Source organism: Aethalodelphis obliquidens, unplaced genomic scaffold (genome assembly GCF_003676395.1).
Source record: "Aethalodelphis obliquidens isolate GAN/ISIS:26980383/991018 unplaced genomic scaffold, ASM367639v1 scaffold16, whole genome shotgun sequence".
In the NCBI taxonomy this organism is placed as follows: Eukaryota; Metazoa; Chordata; class Mammalia; order Artiodactyla; family Delphinidae; genus Aethalodelphis; species Aethalodelphis obliquidens.
In genome coordinates this window covers 11338666-11363103 of record NW_020837960.1, presented here as the reverse complement: position 1 = coordinate 11363103, position 24438 = coordinate 11338666, and the positions used below count along the sequence as shown (strand labels likewise).

Here is a 24438-nt window from a genome sequence, read left to right as displayed (position 1 = left end):
CGTCCTTGTTCCTTTTGTAAATGCTCCCTCCCGCCTGTTCAAACCCACTCTCCCCAACACCCCAATACCCAGGCAGTCATGAATCTTCTATTCATCTCTATACATTATTTTGCATTTTCCAGAATTTTATATAAATGATACCATACAGAATGTACTCCATTTCTGGCTTCTTTCACTCAGTATAATCATCCTGAAAATCATCTGTGTTGTCATATATATTGATGGATGAATAGAAGTAGTAAGAGTGGATATCCTTACCTTGTTCCTGATCTTACAAAGAAAATACAGTTTAGCATGAGGATGCCTCTAGGTTTATATCATCACCTTTATTTGGTTGAGGAAATTTTCTTCAAGTTTTAGTGCGCTAGGAGAGTGGATGTTGGATTTTTTCAAATGCTTTTTCTGCATCTATGGAGATGATTGTAGTTTTGGGGTTTTGTTGTTGTTTTATTTTTTAGTTTTAGTCTGCAACTTTGGTAAATTAAATTGATTTTTTAATGTTAAACCAATCTTGCATTCCTGGAATAAATCCTACTTGGTCATGATGTATTATCCTTTATATGGATCATTAGACTCAATTTGCTAAAATTTTTCATCAAAGTTCATGACAGATACTAATAATTTTCTTTTCTTCTAATGCTTTTTTCTGGTTTTGGTAACAGTGTAATGTTGGCATCATAAAATGAGTTGGGAAATATTGCCTCCTCTTCAATTTTCTGGAAGAATTACTGTTATGTTTTCTTTAATATTTAATTTATACTAGGGTAGAATTCTCTACTGAAGTCATCTGAAATTACAGTTTCCTTATAAGAATGACTTTATGAATTCAATTCCTTTAATAGATATAGGGCTATATATTTATTTTGACTTTAATGAGCTTCAGTAATGTGTGTCTTGCAAGGAACCTGTTCCATCCAAGCTGTCAGTTTTATTGGCATAAATTTGTTTGCAGTATTAATTTATAGTTATTAGGATCTGTAATTATGTTACCTATCTCATGTCTAATATTAATAGTTTGTATCTTCTATCTATTCCTTCCTAATCCTGGCTGGAAGTTTATCAATTTAATTGATCTTCACAAAGAATTAGCATTTGGTTTCATTGATTTTCTCTATAGTTTTAAGGTTTTATATTTGATTCCTGTTTTATCTTTATTATTTCCTTTTACTGTTTATATTGGGCTTAATTTGCTCATCTTTTTCTCTAGATTTTTAAAGTGGAAGGCAGGTGCATTGATTTGAGACTCTTTTCTAATTAGGCATTTTAGTGCTATAAATTTCCCTCTAAGTCTGCTTTAGCTGCATCCCATGAATTTTGGTTTGTTGTATTTATTTTCATTTAGTTTAAAATACTTTTAAATTTCTCTTTTGGTTTCTTCTTTGACCCTAAAGGTTATTCAGAAATACGTTATTTAGTTTCCAAATATTTGATGATTGGCCAGGTGTCTTTCTGTCATTAATTTCTAATTTAATTCCATTATTGTCTGAGAATACACTTTGTGAGATTTGTATCTTTGTAATTTTTATTGAGATTTGCTTTATGCCCCAAATACGGTCTGTCTTTGGTAAATGCACCATGTACACTTGAAAAGAATGTGTTTTCTGCTGTTGTTAAGAGAAGTGTTCTATAAACGTTAATCAGGTCCAATTGATCCATGGTGTTATTTTAGCTTTCTATATTCTTACTGATTTGCTACCTATTTGTTCTAGCAATTATTAAGAGAGAAGTACTGAAATCTCTGACTGATATTATGGATTTTTCTATCTCATCTTTCCATTCTATCAATTTTTACTTCATGTATTTTTAGTCCTCTTATTCAGTGCAAAAATGTTTGGGGTTTGTTATGTTCTTTTGATTATTTGACTCCTTTATTATTATGAAATGACCCTTTTATCTCTGGTAGCATTTTTTTTTTGTTCCAACATCTACTTTGTCTGATATTAATATAGCCCCCCTCTCCAGCTTTCTTTTAACTAGTATTAGCATGGTATATAATTTAAATACTTTTAACCTATTTATGACTTCAGATTTAACATGGGTTTCTTATAGGCAGCATATAGTTGGGTCTTGCTTTCGTAATCCAGTCTAACAATCTCTGCCTTTTAATTAGGATACTTAGACTGCTTACCTTTAATATGATTATCGGTACAATTGGGTTAAAATAAATCTTACTAATCGGTTTTATTTGTCTATTCTGTTCTTTATTCCATCCTTTCTATTTTTCTGTCTTCTTTTCAACTGAGTATCTTTCATGATTCCAATTTTCTCTCCTGTTGGTTTACCACTTCACGTATAGTATAAGAACCATAAACAGTATAATTTTATATCCCCCTCTTGTCTTATGTATTTGCTGTTATACATTTTACTTCTACATTTATTATGAACCCAAATACATTTCTAGTATTTCTGCTTTTTCATTCAATTATCTTTTAAAGAAATACAAAAATCTCTTTTACACTGAACCACATATTTACCATTTCCCATGTTCTTCATTCCTTTATGTAGAATAAGACTAAGATTTTATATCATTTTTTGCTGCCTAAAGGACTTTATTTAATATTATCATAGTGTATATCCGCTGTGTTGGATTCTTCAGTTTATTATGTCCAAAAATGTCAATATGTTGCTTTCATTTTTGAAAGATATTTTTATTGGGTACAGAATTCTAGATTGACAAAATTTTTTTCCCGATTCTTTAAAGGTGTCACTCCAGTCTTTTGGCTTGCACTGTTTTCAGGAAGAAATCTGCTGTCATTGTTATCTTGTTCCTCTGTACATAATATAACTACTTTTCTCTGGATGCTTTTAATAATTTGTCTTTATCACTGGTTTTAAATAACTTGATTATGATGTGTCTTGGTATACTTTTCTTCATGTTTTTTGTGCCATATATTCTCGAGCTTCTTGGATCTGTATTTGTCACTTTTATTTTCCGTGAAAGTTTCTGTCCCACTGGAACCGTGAAGCCCAAACCCAGTCTTCAACCTTTTTGTGTCCCCAGCACCCAGCACAAGGTTTGAGCACAAGTGCTTGGTGATGATGGTGTTTAATAAGTGTATCACAGAGTTCTCTGTTCCAGATATCAAGTAAGGGTACTGGGCAGAAAAGGCCCCAGGATCAACCCTCATAATACACACTTGATACAACCTCCCAGTTTACTCTCCTTGATTTAAGCTTAACTTGCTCTGTTTGTACAACAAACACTTTATGCTGAAATTGCTCATTTCACTCACTCCTCTGTCCCATCACTCTGGGATGGAAGGAAGACAAATACCTTTGATAAAGGTTTCAAATCCTTTTGACTGACTTACCAAATGTATTTGAAAATAAAAAATGTGATGAGCTGTTTTTGCTACAGTCAAAAGAAAAAAAAAAAACATTACTGAATAAGGGTATGAAGGCCCAAGCTAGCATTGCTACTCTGGTTTTTCTGGCGAATGGAAATTCCCTGTCCAGTTTCAACCAGCAGATGTAGATTAGCTGGGCCTTGGACTCGGTCCCTGACAGATCTGTACTTTGTAACTGCAGTCCTCCACGCCATGGACGCTTTTGATGTAAACTCAGCCTGAAGGAGGCCTGCTGATCCAGAATGCCCCCCCCATACTAAGATAGAGGAGAAAGATATATAACAATATAGATAAAGAAAGATGAAACACCCAACGATCCTCTGCCCTCAAAAAAGTCATTCGATAAATGCAGTAAAAGTGACCACTATTGGAAGCTTGGCTCCAGCCCCAAGGGGAAGCCACCGTCTGACTTGGGAATGTATTTACAAAGTGCCCTGTGCTCGGGCTTGGGGGCACGGTGGCTCAGCTAGACAGATACTTTCAGTGAGGAAGGCTACTTGTCATTCAGGGTGTGGACTGTCTCTTTTCAGGAGGATGGCACAGGTGCTGTGTAGCCCTCCCGAATTTTGCTGCTACCTTCTAATGCATTTATGTGCCCATGTGTCTGCATCACAGTGTACTGAGCACCTCAGGGCCAGGGGTCCTGGCTTACCTTTGTGTCCCCAGCAACTAGCACATTGCTTAGCAACCTGGTAGATACTGAATGAGCAAATATCTCAGAGGGATCTAGGGCAGTAGGCCGCTCAGCTCCTCAGTGTTTCCAGGTATAAAGCTTAGTGCAGGGACTTCCCTGGCAGTCCAGTGGTTAAGACTTCACCTTCCAATGCAGGGGGTGCGGGTTCGATCCCTGGTCGGGGAGCTAAGATCCCACATGCTTTGGGGCCAAAAAAACCAAGAAAACATAAATAAAACAGAAGCAATATTGTAACAAACTCAGTAGAGACTTTAAAACTGGTCCATATCAAAAAATCTTTAAAGAAAGAGAAAAAAAAAAGAACTTAGTGGATGACCCTAACGTGGAGAATGGCATGGTTGTGTTGGGACCATGGGTTATGGTGAGAAGGAAGAGGGTACGCCACACACACGCACACACACACATCCATGCTCCCTCCGTTTCCCCTCCTCCCTCCTGTCATGCTCCTGTGTACTCTTTAAAGCACAATAATATATGGAGTAATGTATTGAATTCTCTGTCTGCACAAGATAAGCACTTAGCACCATTGTGGAGCCCCAGAGGCCTTTGAAGTGGAAAACCCTAACTGTAATTTACATTTGTGTATTGATTTCTGGTTTGTAAATTGCTGGCATATAAATACCTGTCGTAACATCGGGCATCCACAGTAACTGTGGGAAGTAGGCAGGGCAGGTTGTAGCCTCACATCTGCGAGGAGGAACCTTAGGTGGACGTGGGGCTGACCCCTAAATGTTGGGCATCCCAGCTCTTTCCCTGGGCCTCCCTGGAGACCACAGGCAAGGAGACCCTCACTGCAGCCAGGAGAGGATGGGCCACAATCTACCTCTCCTCCAAGTCCAGTGATGCTGTGGGCAAATGTCTTTAGTCTCCCAAACCTCAACCTCCTCATTCACGTTTAAAGTGGGAACGATCTTGGAGAGATGTAATGAGGACTGGCTTATTAAACGATAGGAAAAGGACTCTGAAAATATAGTGTTGCCTAAAGGCTTAGTGACAATTCAAAACAAGATGCGTCTGGGAATGAGCATGAGAGGTGGACCCCCAAATGAAGAACAAAAACATTCTTTGGATTTACAGCTGGACAGAAAATAATTTCAAGTGAAAATCTGGCAGCTAGTCTCTGCTCTTAACCTTGAACTCTCCAGGAAAAAAAAAAATTGGGGTATACATTTCATGCGGGAAATGAGTTCTCTGAGTTTTTCCTACTGAGGAATTGACAGCGTGGAGGAAGACTCGACCAAAACAGGCAGTTAAGAAATGTTCCTCAAAGTATAGCATGCTCAGCCCAAAGAGCTGAATTAGTTTTAAAGGGCAATTTCTTAGTGAAATTATTCCACCTTAGTTTACTTCTCTGAAAAAATCAGCCACTGGGGTTACTCAGGATATCCCTAGAAATGGCAGGCTATCAGAGAGTATGGTTTGGCATTGGTGTTTTCTAAATTAAAATGCACGCCAACATGTAAATAATTAAATCTAGCTAGAGCATCAGATGTAACAAAGTATTTTTAAAGTCTTGTGCTGCTCAGTTTTAATTTATTTAAAAGATGTGCGTGTGTGCGCATGTGTATGTGTAAAGAAGCTTAATAACATAGCTATGTTCATTTAAGTTAATAAAATAGGATTGCAAAGGGAAAAACTAAGTTTAAGGGGAAAACAGATATGCCAGATATATGAAGAGCACAGTGGTGTGTTTGGGTATAACACCTAATATTCCTGGCAGAAAAAGCAGAGCGGAAATAGCACTGAATTCTGTAATTCTCATTTCCAGGCACAGAAAAACATCTTGGGTCCTTGAGGGGTAGGGAGGAATATTTTCCTGATACTAAAGTCTCGGAGAAATTTCTCCTGTGGGGAAACTGTACAGCACTGCCTCTCTCAGTTGTTTACCTAGAAGACCCTCCTGATTTCCACCTAAAGAATTACTTCCTGAAATTAGGATAGATGATAAAACTTTAACTTAGAAAGCAACGGAGGACTGAGATATGCCTTTTTTTAAAAAGAGGATGCTCAGGCAATATCGTATCGTGTATACAGTGTAGCACACACATGCATGTTCTACACACACAAATATACATAATACTCATCGTTAAAGTAATTAGCTAATATGTATCGAGCACTTCCTATGTACCTGGCACTCTTTTAAGCCCTTTAGGTGTTTTAATTTATTTAAGCCTCAAACCCACCCTATCAAGGTTATTTTTATTCCTCTTTTTGAAGATTAAGAATGGAGAAGTAGAGAGGCTAGTCAGCTGGGCAGAAGGGTGGGCCTGCCCTGGAATTGAGGACTCAGACCATCCCTCCATCTGTCTGTTGCTGCCTTTCCCTCCGATTTCTCTTTTCGTTCCATCTTCAACTCTCTTTGCCCCCTTATTTCCTCATTCCTGCCCAGGATCTACATTTCCTTTACTTTCTCCATCTTTATTTTTCCCTGAATTGACCATAGTATAAAATCAAAGATAGTGTCTATTGAATATGGTTTATGCTTCCTTTGTAAAATTTTAGCAGTGGATGAGTTAAAATTTTTATTTTACCTCTTTTGTCAGCTTGCTTTGATTAAGTAGCTCTTTACTTATGCCACCGTTAGATTATAGCATTCCCCTGTGGCATGAAAGTAAGTTGTACCCATAATAAATAATTTTTAGGAAGTGTCCATTCCTGGCCTGAATTTTCCAAGTGGTCCCAAGCCGATTGACATTGTATGGATTTCAGTGATACCGTATCACCCTCCTGCCTCTCCATCCCATTCCTCTGGGATCAGGCCTGTGTTTTGCAGACACGAGCTGGCGGGAGGGTGAGTGTGGTGCTCCAGTGACGAGCACTGAGACCTGTCCTGTCAGTGTTTTCTGTGGTCTCGAGCACCCCGTCACTCCTCTGCCTCTCAGACTCAGTATCAGTCGCATGTGAGTAACGATCATGTCATTGTCCAATAATATTAAGAGGAATGACTAGCAGAAACCCTCATGGCTCTCATTGTTCAGTTAATAAGCTAAACAGAAAGAACACCAGATATCATTTGCCCTAGAATCTTACATGAATTTATGCAGTGACATTACGATTGAACAACCAAGCATTACATTGTCTTGTCCCTTTAGTATGAACTCTGTCAATTCTGCGAATTTTGCAATTTCTTTCATTCATTTAACAAAAATTTCTTGAGGGTGACACCCGGTGCCAGAGACTGTGTTGGATCCAGGAGTTAAGGTGATGCTCACACAGTAGAAAAATTGAATTAATATTAGATTAGTCTATGATTTAAATACAACACACGATTCACAGTTTCCCTTAGGAGCATGAAGTGTTTACTTTTAAAATAGGCTCAATTTTCTCTCCAAGTCCACAGCTCTGTGCTGATCTTATTTAAAGGGGCCAGCTCTGTGTTCCTTCAGTCCCTTCAAACAGTAAGTTTAAACTGAAACCTACATAAATTGTTTAAAATAATATGATGTGAATGTTTTCTTTGAAGCTAAACGTTGAATACATTTTCCTTTGTTCCTGTTTAAATTTATGAGATGTTACCTATCTCCCAGATGCCTTTGTAAACTGAAAGCAAGGTCGATAAATAAAATCAAAAGGTTAGGCCCTGTATATTGCCTTGGAGAGATGCAGGTTTCAAGGGAAAGATCCCCAGAAAGACGTTCACGGGCTGTGAAATACCACCTCTGCTGTCATGACCACTGACTACAGCGGGCTTTATATCAGTACAACGCCAGGCTATTACCCTGACTTCAAAGAAGAGGAACAGCTCTACAGAGCGAAGAGGCACTGAATACCAGAAAGAAATGTGTTGACATACATGCTCTAGTCTTTCAACATACACTTGGAGCGTCCCCACTCCTTGGAAAGATAGGCAGATAAATGGATTAATAGATGGGTAAAAATTAAAGAGTGCGTCCTACGTGCTTGACAGAATATTCAAACATATTTCTCAAGATTCGATAGTGTGTGGCTTGTACTTTCTGCTCCTGTGCCACGAGCCTGTCAGTGAGGACAAAGCAGAGAACACCAAGAGCCTATCCAGTCCTTTTTCCCCTATCATTATGTAACAGTCCTGCTGTACGAAGTCACATAACTTCGTACAGAGAGGAAATTAATCATCAGCTGCTGAGATAGGGATGTCAAAAGAAGTTTGAAAGAAGTAATTTAGAGACCCCAATTAGGGCCTATTCTCGTGGGTCTCCCATGAGTCCAGGGGTGTGAGAAGGGGTTGCGGGGAGAGAGTGGGGGTGTGGGGAGGGAAGGATGGGAGAAGAGGGAAGAAGATATAGAAACTTCTGGGCACACAAAGAGGCTTTTGCAGTACTCTGGATGAGAACTAATGAGAACAAATAGAAGTGGGGTGGAAAAAGAAGATGCCGTAGAAAACCTTTCAGGGGTAGGTCTGTCTGAAAGGCCTACCCTGGATGTGTTTGCCTACAGAGGTTTCAAACTGGGAACTGAGAGGAAGGGCAAGTACCATTCAAAGAAACCCTGAAGTTACTTCATCTGCTCAAGAGGGTCTAGTAGCACTGGAACAGGATGGATGCCCTGCACACTAAACAGTTTGCCATGGAGAACATTCAGACAAAACAGAGAAACAAGTGAGAGGGTGCAGGAGGCCACAGGGCAGGGAAAAGAGCTCAGCACGAGCTTCCAACACCGGGACGTAGGGGTAACCCCGCTTGCCAGCGGACTTGGCAATGGCCCTCCAAATTGGAAATCAACAACAAAGCGTTCAGAAGAAATAAGCATTGGGGGAAGGTGTCTAAATGGATTTGTCTAAGGGGATCTCCTCTCCTTCTGTGGCTGAGTGTGACCTGCAAGGAGAAATTTGCTCGGGGATTGGAAGGGGCAGGAACTTACAGAGAGACTTGTCCCACTGTTGTACAAGATATTGAAGGCCCAGGAGGGAACATTCGAGACAGGAGGAGAACCTAAAAAGGCAGATTGGGGAAAATTCAGTGCAGGACGCAGAATCTATTTCGTTTCACAATGCCAACTGCAGAGCTGCACGATGGCGTCCTGCAGAGGCAAGACACGTGTGTTCTAGTTGAATGAGGTCGTTCAGTGATGTCAACTCCGTGACGGGACTGCCAGAAAGGCCCGCATCACTAGAGGATGTGAAGCTGTCGGCACAGGCCTGGCACAGAGCAAGTGTTCGAACGTGACCACTGTCTTTCAGTCACGATGTACCAAGTCAGCAAAAAACAGAGTTCAGAATTCAGAAAGGGAGCGAGCACTGCTGATCAGAGCGTCGGCATCTGCGTGGCCTGTTTCTGGGGACAATCCCAGACCTCAAGAGAAGGTGGTCTTCGAGGACAGTCCCACATGGAAGGACTGCGGGAAGCAGGGTGCCGAGTGTGGCCGACAGAAGACGCGGGTATTCCCGTGAGCTTCCGTCATGGACTTGACCAGTAGAGGTGGGAGAGAGAATTAGGCCTGGGGCAGCAGCTCAGGAGTGCAGACTAAGGACAACGGATTTAACTACAGGATGTTAGGTCCTGAGTCAGCACAGGAAGGGTCACTGTCTCATTGTGAAAACCGTTAGAAAGTAGAATGGGCCACCCTGGGAGTTAGCGAATGTGCTGTCTCTAGACGCCTCCCAAAGAAGGCAGATGGAGAGGTGTTGGAGACGGCAAGTGCACAGTGAAGAAGCGCAGGACTTTTGATTCCAATTCCAGCTTTACTCCTAACCAGCTGTGTCACTTTGCGCGAGTCACTTAACCTCTCTGGGCCTCAGTTTTCTCCTCTCCAAATCAAGAGGGTAGGACTAGGAAATGCCCAAGTCACCTTCAGCCTTGGAAGGTAACACCCAGTGTCTTTTGCTTCCTTGTCTAAGTGAACCACTCCCCACCTGGCTGGTACTGCCAGTGTGGTGTTTTATGCCTCCGCTGTGAGGCCCATTGTGTCTGAGGTGTGTTTCAGCAGGCCCAGGGGACACAAAGCTGCTTCATTTGAGTGTGACAGCTCAGGCCTCTGTAAAAAAAACCTGCTCCGGCACTGAATTCAAATCACCCGGCCTCCAGCGTGCATGAATTTCCCAGAACCTTTTACGGGCTTTACCTCCAGCTCCCTCAAAATGTATCTGGTTCCTGCGCACAGGTTGCTAGAAAGATCTGACAGACCCCTTTCTAGCTGTCAGTTCTCTGCACCGGTTTTGGTCAGAAGCTTTGAAAATCCTCTTCACTTGGTGTCATGTCGTATTTTCAGACACGGGCACAGATTTCCTCACTCAAGTCAACAGCGCTTGAAATAGCTGTTGACGGCTACATTCCTCCAACTGCCAGCATCACATCCCCCGTGGAAGGGGACAGAGGGCTTTATTGATGGAATGAGGTCTTTGTTTATAACGTGTGCACATCAGGGCTCCAGGAGCTCACCTCGGATATGCATCCTGGGTTTAAATGGAAAACATACCTCTCCAACTTTGGGTCTCTTTGGAAAGATCACAACAGCATTTTCAGTTTTGCTTTCGTAGAGATTCTGCTTATAGATATTCACTTATCGTGTAAAGGACACTATTATGTTAACTGATAATCTGTGTGGTTGCTTTGTTCTCCACAAATATATGGCAGTCTTCAAGGTTTGCTTCTTCGCACAAGGAGAACCTAAGAGCAGTTCTGCCTCCAGAGGACCGATTTGGGACATTTCTTTTAAGAGAATATTTAGAACTGTCTTTGTGTTTATGATCCCAATAAGGATATTGTGGAAATACCTTTTTTATATGCCCATTGCATATATAGAAGCCATCCTTTTTAAGACTTGGGTCAGCTGTCATGCCCTCCCGGGTTCCTTCTGGGACAATGACCCCCGCCCTGCCATATTAGTTTCCTGGGGCTGTCAAAACAAAGTACCAAAAGCTGGGAGGGCTTAAAGCAGAAATGTCTCCTCTCACAGTTGTGGAGGCGAGAAGTCGGGATCACAGTGTTGGCAGGACTGTCGTCTCCCTGAAGGACCTAAGGAAGAATCTGCCCCACGCCTTTCTCCTAGCTGCCGGTTTCTGTCAGCAGTCCTTGGCTTGCAGCCACATCACGCCAGTCACTACCCGCGTCCTCTCTGTGTGTCTGTCTGTGTCTCTTCTCTTTTTCTTATTAGGACACCAGTCCTATTAGATGGGGCCCCCCAACCAAGTATGACCTCAACTTGATTACATCCTCAAAGACCCCGTTTCTAAATAAAGTCACATTCCCAGGTACCAGGGGAGTTAGGACTTCAACATACCCGTTCAGGGGACACAATTTAACCCAGGACACCCCCTATCCCAGACTGGTTCTGATGCCCCGCTTCTCTGTGTTTCCATAGCACATCGTATTTAAATGTTCCACAACTGTCATCACACTGTAGTGACTGTCATTTTCTGTTTAGTTGTTTCTGCCACTAGACTGCTGCTTCCACGAAGAGAGGGCTCATATCTTTGTCTTTGCAGGCCAAGTACCTAGCAAAACATCCAGCACCTAGTAGGCGCTCAACTGTTTGTCAAATGAAATACATCACCGTGATGATCTCTGATGTGTATACAATGTTGATAACATACTTATATAAGGTTACATTAAATAGATGTAAAAATACGTATTAATGTTGTATGTAATTGTTACCATTAGTTGCATACTTAACCATGTGTTGGACATTCTGTTAAACACTTCAGGTTTTTATTTAATCCACCCAAGAACATTAAGATTTAAATATGATTATCCCCATTTTACAGATACTATAAACGAGACTTAGCAAGGTTAGTTAAATTTCCTGAGGTCACACAGCCAGTGTGTGGGAGACCCAGGGTCCTGACCACAGGTTGCGGACTTGGACGCGATAGACGGCTGCCCTGAAGATTGTCCTCTCTGATGCTCCCGTTTTGTGGATGTAGCGTGTCTGGTATTCATGTTCACCTTTACCTGATGAACACACTGAAGCCCAGAGAGCTTAAGGAACCAGCCAGCCTTGTGGTCCCCCAGGTGTGCCCACATCCTTCTACTTCAAGATCACCTTTTTAGAAACTACTTTCCTTCGTTGATCATGAAATGGTTTTTTAAGAATATTAAAGAAAAGGAGGACACGGAATGGAAAAAGAGTTACTTTCATAGTCCATGAACTTAACCGATCTTATAGAAGGGCAGGGCTTGTCAATTGCAACGGGAAACCATTGTGAAAAAGTCTCCCCTTCCTAAACTCCCAGGAAACAGAGTGTCCTCAAGTATCACGTGGTTTCTCTGTCGAGGGACGACAGATCATATATATTTTTTTAATTTTATTTTTGGCTGTGTTGGGTCTCCGTTTCTGTGCAAGGGCTTTCTCTACTTGTGGCAAGCGGGGGCCACTCTTCATCGCGGTGCACAGCCTCTCACTATCACGGCCTCTCATTGCGGAGCACAGGCTCCAGACACGCAAGCTCAGCAGTTGTGGCTCACGGTCCTAGTTGCTCCACGGCATGTGGGATCTTCCCAGACCAGGACTCGAACCCGTGTCCCCTGCATTGGCAGGCAGATTCTCAACCACTGCGCCACCAGGGAAGCCCCTGACAGATCATATTTTGAATCAATAATTCTTCTGAAGAAAGGAGAGGAGCTACTGCATATTTGTCATAGCCCCTCCAGCTTGCCTCTGCCTGTGCAAGTCCTGGGTCCGGGACCCCCACGTGCATGGCATCTCCCTGGACTTGAGGTCCCACCTGGCCCTCAGGTAGGAGGAAGGGGATCCCAGAGCCCTGCTTCTGTGCTTGCAGCCAGCCATACAAAGAGGAGCTGGACAGGGCCGCAGTCTTGGCAATAAGTAACACTTCTTCTTGTTTAAGTGCAGTTTCGGGAAGAAAGTTCTACTATGTGCTTAATTGGATTCTTTCTTCCTGCAATTTCCACCTCCTCCCTCTTTTCCCTGAGTGGAATTGGAGCTCTCCATCTCTCAAGTTCACGGGGGCAGCTTTTCTAAGCAAGACAAGGAACTGACTCTGAGAATGGACATTCTCTCCTCACCTTTGTCTTGCTGTGCACGTGTCTCAGACTTTCAAAAATTGTGCCTTTGCTTGAATGCGTTAGTCCATAATAGGCTCCTGTGCTCCTTTTATTTTTTTAAACATCTTTATTGGAGTATAATTGCTTTACAATGGTGTGTTAGTTTCTGCTTTATACAGAGTGAATCAGCTGTACGTATACATATATCCCCATGTCCCCTCCCTCTTGCGTCTCCCTCCCATCCTCCCTATCCCACCTCTCTAGGTGATCAAAAAGCACAGAGCAGACCTCGCTGTGCTATGTGGCTGCTTCCCACTAGCCATCTATTTTACATTTGGTAGTGTATATATGTTCATGCCACTCTCTCACTTCGTTCCAGCTTACTCTTTCCCGTCCCCATGTCCTCAATTTCAGTCTCTATGTCTGTGTCTTTATTCCTGTCCTGCCTCTAGGTTCTTCAGAATCTTTTTTTTTTTTTTTTAGATTCCATATATATGTGTTAGCATACAGTATTTGTTTTTCTCTTTCTGACTTCACTCTGTATGACAGACTCTAGGTCCATCCACCTCACTACAAATAACTCAATTTCGTTTCTTTTTATGGCTGAGTAATATTCCATTGTATATATGTGCCACATCTTCTTTATCCATTCATCTGCTGATGGACACTTAGGTTGCTTCCATGTCCTGGCGCCTGTAAATAGAGCTGCAATGAACACTGTGGTACTTGACTCTTTTTGAATTATGGTTTTCTCAGTGTATGTGCCCAGTAGTGAGATTGCTGGGTCGTATGGTACTTTTATTTTTAGTTTTTTAAGGAACCTCCATACTGTTCTCCATAGTGGCTGTATCAATTTACATTCCCACCAATAGTGCAAGAGGGTTCCCTTTTCTGCACACCCTCTCCAGCATCTCTTGTTTGTAGATTTTCTGATGATGCCCATTCTAACTGGTGTGAGGTGATACCTCATTGTAGTTTTGATTTACGTTTCTCTAATAATTAGTGATGCTGAGCAGCTTTTCATGTGCTTCTTGGCCATCTGTATGTCTGCTTTGGAGAAATGTCTATTTAGGTCTTCTGCCCATTTTTGGAGTGGGCTGTGTGTTTTTTTAAAATTGAGCTGCATGAGCTGTTTATATATTTGGGGGATTAATCCTTTGTCCATTGATTCGTTTGCAAATGTTTTCTCCCATTCTGAGGGTTGTCTTTTCATCTTGTTTGTAGTTTCCTTCACTGTGCAAAACGTTTTAAGTTTCATTATGTCCCATTTGTTTATTGTTGTTTTTATTTCCATTTCTCTAGGAGGTAGATCAAAACAGATCTCGCTGTGATTTATGTCAAAGAGTGTTCTGCCTGTGTTTTCCTCTAAGAGTTTTCAGTGTCCAGGCTTACATTTAGGTCTCTAATCCATTGTGAGTTTATTTTTCTGTATGTGGTTAGGGAGTGTTCTAATTTCATTCTTTTACATGTAGCTGTCCAGTTTTCCCAGCACCACTTATTGAAGAGGCTGTCTTTTCTCCATTGTATATTCTTGCCTCCTTTATCAAAAAATAAGGTGACCATATTTGCGTGGGTTTATCTCTGGGCTTTCTATCCTGTTCCCTTTATCTATATTTCTGTTTTTGTGCCAGTACCATACTGTCTTGATTACTGCAGCTTTGTAGTATAGTCTGAAGTCCGGGAGCCTGATTCCTCCAGCTCCATTTCTCTTCCTAAAGACTGCTTTGGCTTTTTGGGGTCTTTTATGTTTCCATACAAATTGTGAAATTTTTTGTTCTAGTTCTGTGACAAATGCCAGTGGTAGTTTGATAGGGATTGGACTGAAACTGTAGATACCTTTGAGTAGTATAGTCGTTTTCACAATGTTGATTCTTCCAATCCAAGAACCTGTTATATCTCTCCATCTGTTTGTATCATCTATAATTTCTTTCATCAGTGTCTTATAGTTTTCTGCATAGAGGTCTTCTGTCTCCTTAGGTAGGTTTATTCCTAGGTATTTTATTCGTTTTGTTGCAATGGTAAATGGGAGCGTTTCCTTAATTTCTATTTCAGATTTTTCATCATTAGTGTATAGGACTGCCAGAGATTTCTGTGCATTAATTTTGTATCCTGCTACTTTACCAAATTCATTGATTAGCTCTAGCAGTTTTCTGGTAGCTTCTTTAGGATTCTCTATGTATAGTGTCATGTCATCTGCAAACAGTGACAGCTTTACTTCTTCTTTTCCAATTTGGATTCTTTTCATTTCTTTTTCTTCTCTGATTGCTGTGGCTAAAACTTCCAAAACTCTGTTGAATAAAAGTGGTAAGAGTGGGCAACCTTGTCTTGTTCCTGATCTTAGAGGAAATGGTTTCAGTTTTTCACCATTGAGAACGATGGTGGCTGTGGGTTTGTCATATATGGCCTTTATTATGTTGAGGTAAGTTCCCTCTATGCCTACTTTCTGGAGGGTTTTTATCATAAATGGGTGTTGAATTTTGTCAAAAGCTTTTTCTGCATCTATTGAGATCATATGGTTTTTCTCCTTCAGTTTGTTAATATGGTGCATCACATTGATTGATTTGCTTACATTGAAGAATCCTTGCATTCCTGGGATAAACCCCACTTGATCATGGTGTATGATCCTTTTAATATGCCGTTGGATTCTGTTTGCTAGTATTTTGTGGAGGATTTTTGCATCTGTGTTCATCAGTGATATTGGTTGGCCTGTAGTTTTCTTTCTTTGTGACATCTTTGGTTTTGGTATTAGGATGATGGTGGCCTCGTAGAAAGAGGTTGGGAGTGTTCCTCCCTCTGCTATATTTTGGAAGAGTTTGAGAAGGATAGGTGTTAGCTCTTCTCTGAATGTTTGATAGAATTCACCTTTGAAGCCGTCTAGTTCTGGGCTTTTGTTTGTTGGAAGATTTTTAAGCAGAGTCTCAATTTCATTGCTTGTGGTTGGTCTGTTTATATTTTCTATTTCTTGCTGGTTCAGTCTCGGAAGGTTGTGCTTTTCTAAGAATTTGTTAATTTCTTCCAGGTTGTCTATTTTATTGGCATATAGTTGCTTGTAGTAATCTCTCACGATCCTTTGTATTTCTGCAGTGTCAGTTGTTGCTTCTCCTTTTTCATTTCTAATTCTATTGATTTCAGTCTTCTCCCTTTTTTTCTTGATGAGTCTGGCTAATGGTTTATCAATTTTGTTTATCTTCTCAAAGAACCAGCTTTTAGTTTTATTGATCTTTGCTATTGTTTTCTTCATTTCTTTTTCATTTATTTCTGATCTGATGTTTATTTTCTTTCCTTCTGCTAATTTTGTTTTTTTTTTATTCCTCTAATTCCTTTAGGTTTAAGGTTAGGTTGTTTATTTGAGATGTTTCTTCTTTCTTGAGGTAGGATTGTATTGCTATAAACTTCCCTCTTAGAACTGCTTTTGCTGCATCCTATAGGTTTTCGGTCATCGTATTTTCATTCTCATTTGTGTCTAGGTAGTTTTTGATTTCCTCTTTGATTTCTTCAGTGATCTCTTGGTTATTTGGTAGTGTATTGTTTAGCCTCCATGTGTTTGTATTTTTTACAGATGTTTTCCTGTAATTGATATCTAGTCTCATAGCATTGTGGTCGGAAAAGATACTTGATATGATTTCAGTTTTCTTAAATTTTTAACTTTACCAAGGCTTGATTTGTGACCCAAGATATGATCTCTCCTGGAGAATGTTCCATGAGCACTTGAGAAGAAAGTGTATTCTCTTGTTTTTGGATGGAATGTCCTATAAATATCAGTTAAGTCCATCTTGTTTAATGTATCATTTAAAGCTTGTGTTTCCTTATCTATTTTCATTTTGGATGATCTGTCCATTGGTGAAAGTGGGGTGTTAAAGTCCCCTACTATGATTGTGTTACTGATGAGTTCCCCTTTTATGGCTGTTAGTATTTGCCTTATGTATTGAGGTGCTCCTATGTTGGGTGCATAAATATTTACAATTGCTATATCTTCTTGGATTGATCCCTTGATCATTATGTAGTGTCCTTCTTTGTCTCTTGTAATAGTCTTTATTTTAAAGTCTATTTTGTGTGATATGAGAATTGCTACTCCAGCTTTTTTTTCATTTCCATTTGCATGGAATGTCTTTTTCCATCCCTTCACTTTCAGTCTGTATGTGTCCCTGGGTCTGAAGTGGGTCTCTTCTGGACAACATATATACAGGTCTTGTTTTTGTATCCATTCAGCCAGTCTATGTCTTTTGGTTGAGCATTTAATCCATTTACCTTTAAGGTAGTTATGATATGTATGTTCTGTTACCATTTTATTAATTGTTTTGGGTTTGTTATTTTAGGTCTTTTCCTTCTCTTGTGTTTCTTGCCTAGAGAAGTTTCTTTAGCATTTTTAAAGCTGGTTTGGTGGTGCTGAATTCTCTTAGCTTTTGCTCATCTGTAAAGGTTTTAATTTCTCTGTCAAATCTGAATGAGATCCTTTCTGGGTAGAGTAATCTTGGTTGTAGGTTTTTCCCTTTCATTACTTTAAATATGTCCTGCCAGTCCCTTCTGGCTTGCAGAGTTTCTGCTGAAAGATCAGCTGTAAACCTTGTGGGGATTCCCTTGTGTGTTATTTGTTGTTTTTCCCTTGCTGCTTCTAATATTTTTTCTTTGTGTTTAATTTTTGATAGTTTGATTACTATTTGTCTTGATGTGTTTCTCCTTGGATTTATCCTGTATGGGACTGTCTGTGCTTCCTGGAGTTGACTGACTATTTCCTTTCCCATATTAGGGAAGTTTTCAACCATACTCTCTTCAAATATTTTCTCAGTCCCTTTTTTTTCCTCTTCTTCTTCTGGGACCCCTATAATTCATACGTTGGTACGTTTAATGTCCCATAGGTCTCTGAAACTCCTCAGTTCTCTTCATTCTTTTTTCTTTATTCTACTCTGCAGTAGTTATTTCCACTCTTTTATCTTCCAGGTCACTTATCCATTCTTCTGCCTCAGTTATTCTACTATTGAATTCCTTCTAGAGAATTTTTAATTTCATTTATTGTGTTGTTCATCATTGTTTGTTTGCTCTTTAGTTCTTCTAGGTCCTTGTTAAACTTTTCTTGTATTTTCTCCATTCTATTTCCAAGATTTTGGATCATCTTTACTATCATGACTTTGAATTCTTTTTCAGGTAGACTGCCTATTTCCTCTTCATTTGTTTGGTTTGGTGGGTTTTTACCTTCCTCCTTCATCTGCTGTGTGTTTCTCTGTCTTCTCATTTTGCTTCTCTTACTGTGTTTGGGGGGGGTCTCCTTTGCGCAGTCTGCAGGTTTGTAGTTCCTGTTGTTTTTGGTGTCTGCCCCCAGTGGCTAAGGTTGGTTCAGTGCATTGTGGGGGTTTCCTGGTGGAGCGGACTGGTGCCTGTGTTCTGGTGGATGAGGTTGAATCTTGTCTTTCTGGTTGGCAGGGCCATGTCTGGTGGTGTATTTTGGGGTGTCTGTGACCTTATTATGATTTTAGGCAGCCTCTCTGCTAATGGGTGGGGTTGTGTTCCTGTCTTGCTAGTTGTTTGGCATGGGGTGTCCAGCACTGGAGCTTGCTGGTTATTCAGTAGAGCTGGGTCTTAGCATTGAGTTGGAGAGCTCTGGGAGAGCTTTCACTGTTTGATATTATGTGGAGCCGGGAGGTCTCTGGTGGACCAATGTCCTGAACTCGGCTCTCCCACCTCAGAGACACAGGCCTGACACCCAGCCAGGGCACCAAAGATCCTGTCAGCCACATGGCTCAGAAGAAAAGTGAGAAAGAAAGAAGGAAAAAAATAAAATAAAGTTATTAAAATAAAAAATTTAAAAACAATTATTAAAAATAAAAGAAAATTAAAAAGTAATAAAAAGAAGAAAAAAGAAAGAAGAGAGCAACCAAACCAAAAAAATAAATCCACCAATGATAACAAGCGCTAAAAAACTATGCTGGAAAAAAAAAAAATCAGACAGAACCCTAGGACAAATGGTAAAAGCAAAGCTATACAGACAAAATCACACAAAGTCCACCTCCTCAATTTGGGATGGTTCGTTGTCTATTCAGGTATTCCACAGATGCAGGGTACCTCCAGTTGATTGTGGAGATTTAATCTGCTGCTCCTGAGGCTGCTGGGAGGGATTTCCCTTTCTCTTCTTTGTTCTCACAGCTCCCAGGGGCTCAGCTTTGGACTTGGCCCTGCCTCTGCGTGTAGGTCGCCGGAGGGCGTCTGTTCTTCGCTCAGACAGGATGAGGTTAAAGGAGCCGCTGATTCAGGGGCTCTGGTTCACTCAGGCTGCGGGGTGGGGGAGCACGGAGTGTGGGGCGAGCCTGCGGCAGCAGAGGCCAGCATGACATTGCACCAGCCTGAGGCACGCCGTGCGTTCTCCCAGGGAAGTTGTCCCTGGGTCACACAGGATCCCAGGAGGGGAGGTGTGGACGGTGACCTGTGCTCGCACACAGGCCTCTTGGTGGCGGCAGCAGCAGCCTTAGCGTTTCATGCCCGTCTCTGGGGTCCGCGCTGATAGCTGCAGCTCACGCCTGTCTCTGGAGCTCGTTTAGGCGGTGCTCTGGATCCCCTCTCCTCACGCACCCCGAAGCAATGGTCTCTTACCTCTTGGGCAGCTCCAGACCTTTCCCCGGACTCCTTCCCGGCTAGCTGTGGCTCACTAACCCCCTTCAGGCTGTGTTCAGGCCACCAACCCCAGTCCTCTCCCTGCGCTCTGACCGAAGCCCTCAGCTCCCAGCCCCGCCAGCCCTGCCATCCCCGGCGGTTGAGCAGACAAGCGTCTCGGGCTGGTGAGTGCCGGTCGGCACTGATCCTCTGTGCGGGAATCTCTCCGCTTTGCCCTCCGCACCCGTGTTGCTGCTGTGCTCTCCAACGTGGCTCTGAAGCTTCCCTTCCGCCACCCGCAGTCTCCGTCCGTGAAGGGGCTTCTTAGTGTGTGGAAACCTTTCCTCCTTCGCAGCTCCCTCCCACTGGTGCAGGTCCCGTCCCTATCCTTTTGTCTCTGTTTACTCTTTTTTCTTTTGCCCTACCCAGGTACGTGGGGCAGTTTCTTGCCTTTTGGGAGGTCTGAGGTCTTCTGCCAGCATTCAGTAGGTGTTCTGTAGGAGCTGTTCCACATGTAGATGTGTTTCTGATGTATTTGTGGGGAGGACGGTGATCTCCACGTCTTACTCCTCCGCCATCTTGAAGGTCTTCAAAGGGTGCATTCTGCTAATCTTGGAGAGTCTCCTGGAGAGGCTGGGGGTGGCTGTGTCTCCTGCTGGGGACACAGACAGTAGCCTAGCGGCAGCCACACTCAAAAACTCCTACCCTGTGGAAGCCGGAAGATGCTGCTGGCAGGTGCCTGGTGAGATCCTCCTGTGCTCTTGGAGAAAACAATTTTCATCTGTTCATATATTGTTAAAAAGTAATGGGTTCATACTTTTTTTTAAAAGTCTAATCCTTCCCACTTCTTCCTCTCAAATACTGAATCTCAGATCCTTTGATGTTCAGCATAATTTAAGTGTTAATTCCTTGCTAAGCTCTTTTCAAGCTACTACACTCACCATGCAGATTTCATTCACCCCCACAGTCTCTTTGTATTAATGTCTCAGAAAAAGCAAAGTAACTCTTGCTCTGTATTCAAATATTTTGCTCAAGAGTAGTATCTTTTGTCTCCATTCCTGAAGATGTGTTTATTTATTTGGCCTTCAAAAAGAAAACACAAGTCTGCTACAACTAAAAGAGAATGCAAGAACTGGGCTGCTCGTCTCATTTTGGGAAACATCTGGTTATTGTAATTCACGGAGCTTTCATGCGGTCCTGAGTGGTTTCAGCCTTAAATCACCCTGTGTTGGCAAACAATAGTAAGGGCCCGGCCAGGAAAGGAACAGACCAATCTCATGTACGGAATGAGATTAAATAAAGGCATCAGCTGCCAGTATTCCCATTACCAATATTTCTATTTCTAATATATCCTCCTGAGAAGCCAATGTGTTATTTCAGTGATGATGACATTGGAAGCCATTCTGCTGTTCTGGAGCTCCCCTTTAGAATTGGCATCGGGATCAGAAGGCTACATCTTGGTTTGTTTTAAAGAGTAGAGTCCATTTGTGGTAGTGGCATGTTATTAGGTCAATGATCTAGTTGGGTCATTCTAGGTGGAAACTTCGAAGTGGTTAAAAGAGATGTTTTTATATCCGGAGCCAGAGACCTGGACCCTAGTTCTGACTCTGCCATTTGTTGGCTTTGTGATGATGGAAATTTTACTTTACTGCTTTAAGCCTCGATGACTTTAGCTGTGAAATGGGAATAACACCTGTGAAACTTGATGAAGATTTCAAACGAAGAACCAAAGTGTGAGTCCTGCCTCTGTCACTTCCAAACTTTTATGTCATTTGTACTTCACTTTGTTTTGAACAATTATCAGTGAAGAATCCTGGAGTCCTAGGAGGCTAGTGCTCCAGGAGATTGTCCACTCAAAAGCCCCGTGTGAGAGACGAAGAACCTGAGAACCATAATTACAGAAGTACCTCGAATGTCAGGGCGACTGCTTTGAACGAGAATGCTCATTTGACATTTACACTGAGGGTTTCTTAAAAAAGGCCAAAACCAAGAAACAAACCCAAAACCCCACCTCATTTTCCTGAAGTAAGGCTGGTATGCAGTCAAATTAAATGGATTTCCTCATAAATGGGACAGCAGTCCTCTTGAGCTTATAAATCAGGATCGCCCTGCTTATTCTGTCCAGTCCAGAAGAGGAATGGAAATACCCAAAGCAGCTGGAGGAAAGCTATAATAAACTTCTTCCTAGAAAGGAAAAGGCCATGCTGGTCCTCTGTATCCCCTGGAGAGTCTTGGTAAACAAAGTCTCTAGTTGTCACTTCACCTGCCTCTGGGCTTATCTGACCTTTCAGCACAGGTAAGCAACGGGTGAGGCCATGCAGGGGCCTAAGGCACGGGCTGGCTGGACGTGAGAACCACAGAGGACAGGGGGTGGGAGGGAAGAATGGGAATGGTCTAGGATGATGGGGAGAAAAGGAGAACAAGAGAAAGAAATTTCATCCCTGAGAACTATAGTGGAGGGGCACCACGGCTACTGCTGGCGGGCGTCTGTGCTTCTGTCTGTCTACCTCCGAACAGTATCACACCACCAATGAGAGTATGTTACCTGAAAACAGAAGAATTCTCAGGAGAGGAATCCCCTTGCAGCTACTCTAGAAACTCAATACATCTCAACAGTCCCTACTCTTAGAAAGGTCTTACTAATTAAAAACAAATAAAAAAAATCCCTGTATATCACTTTTGAAATGACTTGCCTTATTATCCCACTAAAAAAAAAAAATTCAGTGTTTATATTGGAAAACCCACCCTTTTTGTGCCCTTCCATTTTTTATGCAGGGCGTAAATTTGTATTTTTTATACAACAAATAAAGATTTCAGAAGGGTGGTCAATTAGTTGCTGATTGAATTATAGGAAGAACGTGTGATTATCCAATAGAGCTCAGAAATGTATACAGCTAACATTATGCCCGCACGTATCTAACCCAGCCTTAGTAATTACAATCACGCTTTGTTTTTTGTTTCCTGAGGGGAATAGGTTAGGTTGGACCTGAATGCATCATTATAAAGTAGGCACATATAAACTGAACTTCCTTAAATCGAGGTCACTTGGGTAAGAAGGCTCTTTTGATAAAACGGGGTTGACAGTTGTATTCACTGGGCACTTCAGTGTTAAATGATATTCTTCCCACATCCTGGGTCATAAGGCAGTCACATCTACATCAAAGTTAAGAAACAGAAAATCACGTTCACAGTAACAGCAAAGCTTCATGGCGTGTGGTTGTACACTTGAATGTGCTGTGTTCTGTTCTGCCATGTTAATATTTTAAATAATATAACTTCCTTTCCATGTAGCATTAAGTTCATCTTTTATTTTCTCTTTACCTTTCTGAAATAGCTTTCTATATTGCTGTATTTATGCCAGGAGAAATTCCTAAAACATAGGAAGCATAAAGTCAAATCATCTTTTTAGGAAAACAGCGAAAGTAACAACAAAAACCAGTTTAAGATCCTCCAGCCAAAATGATATCTTGTGTACTTTACAGACCCAATCTGTGTCCCAGGCTTTGATCCAGGCCTCAACATGATGACTGGGATCACCCCTATTAACCCAATGATACCAGGCCTGGGGCTGGTCCCACCCCCGCCAACAGAAGTGGCTGTCGTCAAAGAAATAATCCACTGCAAAAGCTGTACTCTTTTTCCCCAAAACCCAAGTAAGTGATATCTGTGAGAAGTATTTGATCATCGATTTAAGTTTCTTTCTTTTTTAATATAGTATTGCATTCATTTTCAGATGTGACTCAAAGTTCTCCCACCTAGGTACACAGAGTGGGGATCATTCTACAGAAGCCCTTCGTCTCTAGATTAAAACAAATATGTGGGTCCCTGTGTCTATCCAGGAGCTGAATTGACACCACGAAGGGAGCATGAGTGATTGGGGTGAACAGCCAGCATTAAGGACCTTTTTGCACGCAACAAAGTCTAGCATTTGCTGCAGATTGGAGTGTGAAATATGTGAACACTTCCATCCATCTTCACAAATGTGAGAGAGAAACTCTGAAATGCGTTTTGCTAGATGGAAAACGGAATTAATTTGGCAGTTAGCAGTTGGGTGGTGGAGGGGAGCGGGGAGCCTGCATCTCAGAGCTCCTGGACCAGATTGCATTCGCTTGAAGGAAACATACATTTGATCAAATAAATAGGCCAGTTTGTTGTTTGTTTTTTTTTTAACTTAGTCTCTGATACTAAATTCATGGGTTTCAATAGCTGGGATTTTTTTTTATTCATATGAAATCAGTGTTGCCTTTTTAAAGTGGACTTTTCAGAAGATTGCTTTTTATCTTTTTATGCAGGCTCCCTCAGATTTAGTAGTTTGCTCATTTAAATGTGAATAATAAAAAAAAAAAAAAAAGGAGGGGGTGGTTTCAGGCCTTGTGTTTCGGAGCCAAGTAAGTACTGCGCCTGCTTTCAGGCTCTGCTCCCTGTTCTGCCTTTTACTGCTCCATTATCCTGCAACCAGACAAGGCAGACAGCAACCATCGGTTTGTTTTGCTGTACGCGGGCCTCTCACTGTTGTGGCCTCTCCCATTGCGGAGCACAGGCTCCGGACGCGCAGGCTCAGCGGCCATGGCCCACGGGCCCAGCCGCTCCGCGGCATGTGGGATCTTCCCGGACCGGGGCACGAACCCGTGTCCCCCGCATTGGCAGGCGGACTCTCAACCACTGCGCCACCAGGGAAGCCCAACCCTCGGTTTTTCGTCATGTTTTCATTTCATCATGCTCTGTACTTCATGAAGGTTTTTTTTTTTTTCCGATTTTCCAGGCCTCTGTATTATGAAGGAGAAATGAAATGATGGTAACATTTGCTTGATCTCTGTTCGCGGACGAGCATAGCCACTCTGTGTAGAAATGAACACAGAAAGTAGAGAAAGGTGGGGAGGAGGAGGGGACAGGC

General features: G+C 41.8%; 1 protein-coding gene across 9 annotated transcripts in view; it reads left to right on the top strand.

Moving 5' to 3' along the window:
* The window catches only part of ENOX1 (ecto-NOX disulfide-thiol exchanger 1), a 611692-nt gene that overhangs the window by 432426 nt on the left and 154828 nt on the right, over positions 1-24438 (top strand). For all 9 annotated transcript variants that reach the window (XM_027116194.1, XM_027116191.1, XM_027116190.1 and 6 more), the window contains one exon: positions 23027-23197. In XM_027116194.1, the coding sequence (XP_026971995.1) occupies positions 23027-23197 (171 nt within the window). The remainder of the gene's footprint in view (positions 1-23026; positions 23198-24438) is intronic.